The sequence below is a fragment of the Sphaerodactylus townsendi genome, linkage group LG15, assembly GCF_021028975.2.
Source record: "Sphaerodactylus townsendi isolate TG3544 linkage group LG15, MPM_Stown_v2.3, whole genome shotgun sequence".
Taxonomy (NCBI): Eukaryota; Metazoa; Chordata; class Lepidosauria; order Squamata; family Sphaerodactylidae; genus Sphaerodactylus; species Sphaerodactylus townsendi.
The window spans coordinates 27462279-27471590 of NC_059439.1; the positions used below are offsets into that span (position 1 = coordinate 27462279).

General features: G+C 44.9%; 1 protein-coding gene across 1 annotated transcript; it reads left to right on the top strand.

Annotated features, from left to right (window-relative positions):
- The first annotated feature begins 156 nt into the window (after positions 1–156).
- On the top strand, positions 157–7050 carry LOC125445303 (17-beta-hydroxysteroid dehydrogenase 14-like). The gene is made up of 9 exons (XM_048518315.1): positions 157–299; positions 438–482; positions 2419–2519; positions 3218–3284; positions 3665–3753; positions 4125–4229; positions 4949–5016; positions 6072–6168; positions 6693–7050. Exons 1-9 carry the CDS (start codon positions 212–214, stop codon positions 6888–6890), a joined length of 858 nt encoding a protein of 285 aa, XP_048374272.1. The 5' UTR covers positions 157–211; the 3' UTR covers positions 6891–7050.
- Positions 7051–9312: the final 2262 nt, after the last annotated feature.

A 9312-nucleotide genomic window follows, 5' to 3' on the forward strand; every position in this document is an offset into this window, starting at 1 on the left:
AAAAGCACTAAAATGTTTTAAAAACCCACAAACGGGTGGGCGGAGCTTTGGACATGAAGGGGTGGGTTCAAACCCGAGAACCCCCCCCCCCGCTTACCTACGTCCATGCCTCTTCCCAATTAAGCATTTGCATTGCTCCGCCCAAGAGTCTATATAGCCAAAGTTCTGCAAGGATTTTATTCATTAAGAGATACCGAGGCAAACGGCGGAGATGGCGACACAGCTGCGTTACCCGGGCAAGGTGGTGATCGTGACGGGTGGCACCTCTGGCATTGGTCTGGCCATCGTGAGAGAATTTGGTAAGAATGGAAAGAACTGGTTGTTTTTTGAAAGGCTGAAGACTCAACTGGGAGGAAAGGCAGGAATCTTTTGATGTACATCCTGGTGAGTGAGTCAAACTGTTCTGTCTTGTTTTCCTTTTTCTCCTCCTCCTCCAGTTCGCCAGGGAGCCAATGTGGTCTTCTGTTCAGAACCATCCGAAGGTGAGTCTAGAACTCGCGCCACTCCAATAGGGTCTCCTGGTTTGCTACAAAATTTTCCGAACGAACATTGTATCAACAACTGTGTTCCACAATCCCTCCATTGACATTCTCAACATAAATTCTCACTGTTCCTTTTGCTCGTGCCTTGAATGGCAGGTCGCTGACCTGAACTAACTCTTCACTGCACGGTTCCATCTTCACAAAATAATCCCTGGAGTTGACCACACGACATGCAGCTCCCGAATCTGACAAGAATAAGTTCTTTGCAGTCTTTAGACTGGGGTTGGCAACCATATAGATTGATTTTTGCGCATGCCTCCCTTTGTCTCCTGGGGGTTGGGGGTATGCTCTCCCTCCCCCTGCCTTCATTACCCTGAGGCACGGCTTGTTTTCGCGGACTTTGCTCAGCTCCGCTTTCTCTGCAATGTTTCACTAGATGACCTGCCCTTCCACAGCAGAAACATTTTGCAATTCTTCGCCATGAATGGCTTGCAACTCTCCAGACAGACAATTCTTCACATGCAACATTCTCTTGCTTTCGTTTTGCATATTCATCCTTTAAAAAGGGCAACGCACGTTCCACTTTTAAGTCATTTTTCGCCTCTGCCGCTTTATTAGCATAGTCCAGGGGTAGGGAACCTGCGGCTCTCCAGATGTTCAGGAACTACAATTCCCATCAGCCCCTACCAAAAACTTTGGTAGCCTTTGGTAGGCCATCAGCCCCTACCAAAAACTTTGGGGCCAAAAACTTTGTTGGTGTTTCATAAGGCAGAGTTTACGCAATAAAGAGGCAGAGACAGTTGCTTATGGAAAAATACAGTTTACTATCTATAAAGGAAGAAAAGGTAATCTGGGAGAAGAAAACAAACAGAGGCTGATGGGAATTGTAGTTCCTGAACATCTGGAGAGCCGCAGGTTCCCTACCCCTGGCATAGTCCTTTGGGAGGCTACTTAGAATTATCGCATTTATCTCATCATCGTCAAACATCACTCCTGCTGATTACAAAAGACTCACACGATTCATGATTTGATTTAGATGGTCATGCATGTTCCCGGAGTAATCCAATTTAAACATAAGAAGTTGCTTTCTGTCCTCCGACGGGTAATCCACGCAGGAACAATAGAAGGAAAAAAAACCCTTTCCTTTATCTTGACTTAACTCAGCAACTGTGTTTTAAATGGCTCTCCTCTGAGCAGCGAAAAGTCCTGGGGCCAAAAACTTTGTTGGTGTTTCATAAGGCAGAGTTTACGCAATAAAGAGGCAGAGACAGTTGCTTATGGAAAAATACAGTTTACTATCTATAAAGGAAGAAAAGGTAATCTGGGAGAAGAAAACAAGTAAGTATCTTTCTATCTGGCTAAGAAGAAGAAGAGTTTGGATATATATCCCCCCTTTCTCTCCTGTAGGAGACTCAAAGGGGCTGACAATCTCCTTGCCCTTCCCCCCTCACAACAAACACCCTGTGAGGTGGGTGGGGCTGAGAGAGCTCCGAGAAGCTGTGACTAGCCCAAGGTCACCCAGCTGGCATGTGTGGGAGTGTACAGGCTAAACTGAATTCCCCAGATAAGCCTCCACAGCTCAGGCGGCAGAGCTGGGAATCAAACCCAGTTCCTCCAGATTAGATACACGAGCTCTTAACCTCCCACGCCACTGCTGCTCCCATTGGCTAGGTTCTACCTTGGCTATCACATGGCTAAAAAGCTACGAGAGAGAGAGAGAGAGAGAGAGAGAAAGAGAAAACAAAGAAGATATATCTATCCCATGTGTAAACCTACATGTAGATCTAACTGACCAATGAGGATCAATTACCTGATCACTGACTTCTGACCATACACAACATTCTGACCATACACAACATTAACCCCTTCATTGCTAGACTGTGTTATTGGCGCTTGCCAAATCACATCACAACTGCACTGTTCTTCCAATTTGCAGCAAAAGCGGGACAAGCAATTCAGAGAGAGCTGCAAGATTCTGGGTGCCCGGGGGACGCTTACTTTGTGGTCTGTGATGTCCGCAAGGAGACAGACATTAAGGTAGGCTGAAACTGAGTGAGGACTCCTCCCTGGAGGTTCTTCTTCAGCGTCACTGCAACCATGAGTAAAATTATTCTCCATATTCCAATTCTCTAGTGGCTAAATGGTGGCGACACTGTTCTTCTGGGCCTTTTGTCTTGAATAATACTCTTCTTTCATAAACTTAAGCAGGAGTTTGTCGCCCACAAAGTCATGTCTCCCTCCTCTCCTCAAGTTCTTGCATGTAGTTCCACTTAACTTCTCTGTGAACCTTGAGCTTCTAGTCCTCACTGTCATCATATGCCATTCCCATCACTGGTGTGAGGCAGGACCGGGTCATAGCTGTAGGGTTTGGTAGGAGGTATTGGGTGCAGCATCCAGGGTGAGCCCAGGGCACCATTTTAGGTTGGTATACTCCTGGAGAAGGAGAAGCCTCTTTAGAAAGAAGGTGATCCCCCTACAACCCTGTCTAGCTAGACCTTGCTGTCCCTCACTGGATCTTCTTGGTGCAATATACATCGCAAACTTGCCCCTCACCCCATGTATGCAGCCTCTTGTGGGGTCTCTCCTCCTCTTTTCTTTGTGGCTCCCTTCCTACCCAACCTCTCAGTCTTGCTCTCAACTCTGGTGGCAGGGCCTTGTAGGTCTGGAACTGCAAGGCTCTTGACTGTTGTTAATATTGTACCAACTGAGGACTCTTTTCATCCCTGTTCCTGCAGAGGTTGATTTCGGCCACTCTAGAACGTTACGGGCGCCTGGACTGCGTGGTGAACAATGCTGGAGCTGGTAAGAGGCTTCCAGACAGTTGGGTGTGAGTAACAATAACATCAGAAGCCTTTTATTGGCATATAAGGGTTGTGAGGGTATTTCTTGTCTATTCAGAAGGCAGAATGAACTTGTCCAACCATCAGGAACGACAGCTTCACAGGTGGCTGTTTACAAAGGAAGTAAAGAAATGTCAGTACCTTTATCTTGTAACATATTTGTATGAAGCTCTTAGGACTCCCTTCTCTGAAGCCACAAATCCCCCACATTCACACTTTCCCAAGGAAGGTCTTCTTCACGATTAGTTAGCGTTTGGACTTTGCTGTTCCAGGGTGTAGTGATGCTACTTGTGGATTGTCCTCAGTGAAATACACTTCTATTTTATATCCTCTTGGAAACAGCAAATGTGGAAAAGATAGACGATGTGACTGCCCAAGACTTCCGCAACGTCATGGAACTCAACACTCTGAGCGTTTTGTTAGCATCAAAGGTGAGTGTTTCTAACTTGCAAGGAGTTTCCCTTTCCCGTGTGGGCAGCTGGGGTCACCCAGAGTTGAAAGTCAATGTTATACAATGTTGGAATGTTATATGACTCAGCGGTGCAATGCTTTACCTGTGTCTTCTCTGCTCCCCAAATCAAAATGATGTGCAAGGTCTATGGCTGAACAACTATGGACCTGTTTTGCACTACGCAATCACCACCTCCAAGAATTTCAACTTGCTGTGTTTTAAAAGGTCTCTGCCAACTGGGAATGCTAAGCTAGCTGTGTTAACATAATTGCCTGACTCCAGCACATGGCAGCTTCAACAATTTCTGTTTTGAGATCGGGCACATTGTTTCTCTTTGTGTTTTGTGTACAGTATGCGCTGCCCTACTTACGGGAAACGAGAGGAAACATTATCAACATGGCCAGTATTGCTGGTATGATTGGGATGAAGCATAGTGTGATATATTCCTCAAGCAAGGTAACGCTGACCTATGGACAAAATGGTTGCTAAAATACACCAGTTCCAAAAGATTCCTCTGTTTCAAAGTTTTATTCGTTCAAATTTGCAGTTTTGGGAGATCTCCCGTGAGCTTCAGGGTGGGGTCTCAGAGTTTTATTGTTTGCAAACATTACTTATACCCTCCCTGAGCGTACACACCCTGTGTCTTTACTCATTGGCTGGGCTGCTCTTGTCATTCCTCCCCTTGACCTGTACCAGGATTTTGGTTGCTGTATCAATCAAGCCTGTTTTTCTCCCCATTATCACTTTTGGCTTTAATCATTGCATGCTTTTCCTGGGAGCAACATCAGTGAATTTACAGCTTCTTGCAAAAGCTAACGTTTTGCTTAAGTCTTACATTTCTCTAATGTCCACAGCAATCTGTTCCTTTGCACATTAGAAACGGGTCTTCCAGGGATAGTGATGACTCTGGGACTGAAAGTCAAGTGTTGATGGATGAGAAGGTCTTACTGTATACGTTCCCTCCTGCCTTCAGAAGGGCTTACAAGATGCCTGGATGAAAATAATCAGCCTCTTTAGTGGAAATTTAATAGCTCTCTGGATTGTAAACGTTATTTATGTCCACATTAGATAAAAAAAAACCCTCTTTCTCTCCATGCATATCAGACTGTACTCAAAGGCATAAAAGGAGACCAAGCCATTTACGGTTAGTTGTGTGTTGTGTGTTTTCCTTGCAGGGTGCAGTTATTGCAATGACCAAAACTCTGGCCATAGATGAAAGCAAATACGGAGTACGAGTCAACTGGTAAGAGAGATTATTATCCATACAGAATTCTTGATCTACATGGCCCTTGGCAGGATAATTTCAGGGAAGGAAGACAGGTCCTCCACACCCCAGCGCCAGGAGCTTTCAGTTGTTGTTGTCACAGCTGATTTATGGGTTTAGAGTTTTCAAGGGAAGAGATTGCTGGAGGTGGTTTACCATTGCTCGCCTCCACTTCATGCCCCTGGTGTTCCTTTGAGGTCTTGCCAGAATTGAGGCTGAGAGGATGCGACTGACCCAATGTCACCCAACAAGCTTCCATCGCATAAGTGAGGGTTTTAGACAAGGTTGAAAGAAATAACAAGGTAATAGGTGGAGTAACGTAACAAATGCTAAGAAATAACAGGCATTTGAAGAGATCACCTGTTGCGTAGCCCTTGACCACCATTCTGAGTGCCATAAGTCCATTTTGAGCTATGGAGGACTTTCACCTGACCAGGGAGTTTCTGGCCCTTGCTGCCTGGTTCAATTCAATTCTCTGTGCTGCCTGGAAGCCCCCTGAATGTGGCACAGAGGTGCCATCTGAATGTGGCAATGGTGCCATCTCTGGCTGCCTGTGCCCTCTGGATTGGGCTGTAAGTCCACCACCATTCTGCAATTGGGCTGTCAATCTCCCACCATTCTGTTTACGGAATCCCAGAGGAGATGAAAAATATTAAGGTTGTACCAATCTGAAGTGATTAGCGGCACAAACTGAGGGTACAATAATCAATTAAGTAGACAAGTTTTACGATTGCTTTTTCTTGGGCTGGAAACCCATGATTTGTTACTTCCCCAAAAATTGAGATTGCAAAGGCTGAATTCCATGTCCAATTATTCTTGTACAGATAAATATTAGGAGTGCAGGGTATAGTGTATAGAGTGTATAGAGTGATATAGTGTATACAGTGTTTTAGATTGTAAGGTCATCATGGAAACTGATACATTACTAAGAAGAAGAATGACAATTCTCCAGGCTCATTCATTTGGAGAAATAGTTTGTTATATTTCATGATTCCATGACCTTTTTAAAAATTTCCAAATATTTTGAATTTTAGCATCTCACCAGCTGGTATCCAGACTCCTTTGTTTGAAAGGAATGCAAATGAGACGCCGAACCCAGAGGCCACAATCCAGGAATTCAAAAGTTCTCAGGCAAGTGTGTTGTGGGGAAACAGGAATGGTGCTGCTGCTGATAAATGGTTTGACCTCAGGTGGCCATCCCGATGGTGGGACTTGACGTTCTCCTTGCTACACAGATCAGTGCTCAGGGGCTGATGGGAATTGTAGTCCATAACATCTGGAGTGCCAAAGGTTCGCCACCACGGCCCTAGAGTGTCTACAGAAGGGAGGGTTCTCTTGGTCTTCCATATCTCTTATAGTTGAAGCATCCCCACTGAGCTCTCTCCCCCTCCCCAAACTTGCCCTCCCCAATCAACTCCTCTCAATCTCCCATGCTGCAATTGGCCGCCGTACTTCTACTGCATCTAAGATGGTAACAAGAAGAAGGGCTGTAAACACAAACACTGAACGTCACAATTCTGCCCCCAGAAACACTGAATTCTACTGCTAGGAAATCCTGCCCCACCCAGATTCAGCATCTGAGACCTCATGATCTTATCTCACATGAGCCGAGCATAGAAGTCTACATTTATCCCTCTTCTCTTGAACTCTTACAGCTACTGGGACGTTTTGGGACCCCGGAAGAAGTGGCTCTGGCTGCCCTGTATCTTGCTGCTGATGGAACTTTCTGCACTGGTTTCAACCTTGTGGTCAGTGGTGGAGCTGAAGTTGGCTTTGCGAAGAAGGCCCAGGTGGATTCTGAGCCTGGCTCAGGTGCAAGTGGGAACTCACAAGACTCCTCCAGCAAGCAATAGGGCATCAAGGATGGGAGGGGGCAACAGCTAAGAGGACAGCTGTGAAAAGGTACCCAAAGCAGGGTGCCTTTCTAGTAACATAGTGAAACCTGGGTTCTTTATCCAGATACTCTCTAACAGCTGAGATTTTGAGATTTTATTAAAAATAAAGAAAAAGGAATGAAAATATCAGTTCTCTTTCAGCTCTCAACAGTTCCAAGTATAAAGACAGTACAAGGCTATTCAGCCTAATGCAGAAGAACAACCCTGAGGAAAATCTTAAGAAGAATCCTTTATGAATTGAATCTCTCTTCAAAAAGGTGTCACGGCTTTTATAGAATTGGCTCCTCTAGACCGTTTAACCAGTAATTAAACAATTGGGTGTCAAATAAAGTCGAATCTTCCAGATAAGGAAGCCAACTGAGCATTCTTGGCAAGGAAGCTCTATCTGTTCAGTTTAGAACGTGGCCTTGTGAAAGCCAATTCCATTATCTAAAGAGTAACACCACTGAAACTAAACACAAACACAGTTTACAACTTTAGCGAGGCCAAATGGTTGCCTTCAAAAAAGATTCAATATACAAGATAAATGATCTTCAAGTAAACTTAAGGGAATATACACACTTTCTTCACAACAGCCATTATTGATTCAAAATGATCCTTCCAAGAAGAAGTCTCCACAAAGAAGTTCTTTTTGTAACAGGGAGCGGGGAAGGAGGAAACTCAAGAGTCAGAATGGCGTTGAGGTAGGGGATGGACTGGGTCAACTGAATAATAAAAGTCAGCGGGCAACCTTAGGCCAGTCATGGTTACTCCCACTCAACCACCACCTAGGGATGTTGTGAACCTGAAGAGAGGAGAGTCTTGTGTGTCATCTTAAAAAGGCAGGATAAAATCTGGAGGCTTGCTCACTTACAAGTTGTGACATGGTTCATCTGCCCATTTTAGCACTTGAAGCCTCTACTAAAGAAGCAGAACATTTTTCTCCAGGCCTGTTGGCAACAGCAAATCCAGGGTTTCCAGATCTGGGTCAATGATCTGGGCTAGTAGGAATTCGATGTCTCAAAATGTGTCCCAGTCGCTGGGTCTCCATGTAGGTCAATTGTGAAGCCGAAGAGAGAGACGCTCTGCCAGAAAGAAAGATGGCCGCCCCATTTTGGATTCAGTTTCATCTGGCCCAGACTCTGATGTGCTTTTGCAGGCACTAAGCCCTGGAATCCCCTTCTTTAATTGTGCTTCAGATTGTCATATGGATGTGCCCAATGACAGTGAGACCATGACATGCTTGAACTTCATTAAATGCTTCTTGCTGATGTTTTCTGTTAAATTCCCCTAGACTAAAACCTTTACCTATTCTCATCCCAAACTCATTGTCCAATAAAGACTCCGTTAGAAGCAAAGAGGTGACGTAAAAACGTTGCCGCTAGTTGAAAATGAGAATGAATTTACATCAGGAGCCCCCAACATTGAAGAGCTCCCTCTGCACCTCTAGGCTCTGAAGTTTAGTTTGCTTATCCTCTTTCAACTTGTTTGCAAGGCAAATGGTCCTTGCTTTCTGGGAAAGGAAAAGCAATTTGCCCATTCTTCAAAAGCAGAGGCTGATTCCGCATGGGCCAAAAACAGCAATGTGAAAAAGGTGTGGAAATGGAGTCAATCCTTTTACACCGTTTTAAACCCTTTTACACTGTTTTCACCCCGTTTTCACCCCGCTGTTTTTGGCCCATGCGGAATCTGCCCGAGCTTCTGACTGTTGGAAGTAAAGTCGGACGTGCAGAGGCATATCTAAGGGAAATGGAGCCCGAGGCAAAATCTGAGTTTCCCCTAAACTTCCCACTCCATTTTCCCTAAATTTTGTTTCAGACTCCATTTTGTATGGATACGCCTGTGTTTTCAACCAGCTTTTTCAATCTTAATCTATTCCCTTCCTTTTTACACTCCGCACCCTGCACACCAAGAGGAAACATTGGTAACCTAAGGAACTCCTTGTAATTAACTATGTTGAATTAAGAACAGGATATTAAAAAAAACAACAACTATTCACTGGATGAAAAACTTGCTTCCTCAGAAAACCCTAAAAGGGTTGGAATTATATGGCTTGCAACTGTGTAAATGTGCTTGACAAACACTTCCTGGCTGAGGGGAAATGGACACAAGCCAGAAATGACATGCCAAGGGTGGCACCCCTTCTCATCCTGGGGCCCCACTAAGCAATTCAAGTGTCGGACCTTAGTTGGCAAAGTCGTCCAACTTTTTCAAATGCCACTACCAAAATAAACTACAAAAAGTGCATCAGTACAAAAGGAGAACGGCGACTATCCACCAACTATGAACAATCTAGAGCCGTGGTGGCAAACCTTTGGAACTCCAGATGTTATGGACTACAATTCCCATCAGCCCCTGCCAGCATGGCCAATTGGACATGCTGGCAAGGGCTGATGGGAAT

Bases quoted from the DNA above. Each gene is read 5' to 3' on its own strand.
- LOC125445303 (XM_048518315.1), top strand. From the start codon at position 212: ATGGCGACACAGCTGCGTTACCCGGGCAAGGTGGTGATCGTGACGGGT. The intron at 300-437 runs GTAAGAATGGAA...CTCCTCCTCCAG, and splicing joins GGCCATCGTGAGAGAATTTG to TTCGCCAGGGAGCCAATGTG. The intron at 6,169-6,692 runs GCAAGTGTGTTG...GAACTCTTACAG, and splicing joins AGGAATTCAAAAGTTCTCAG to CTACTGGGACGTTTTGGGAC.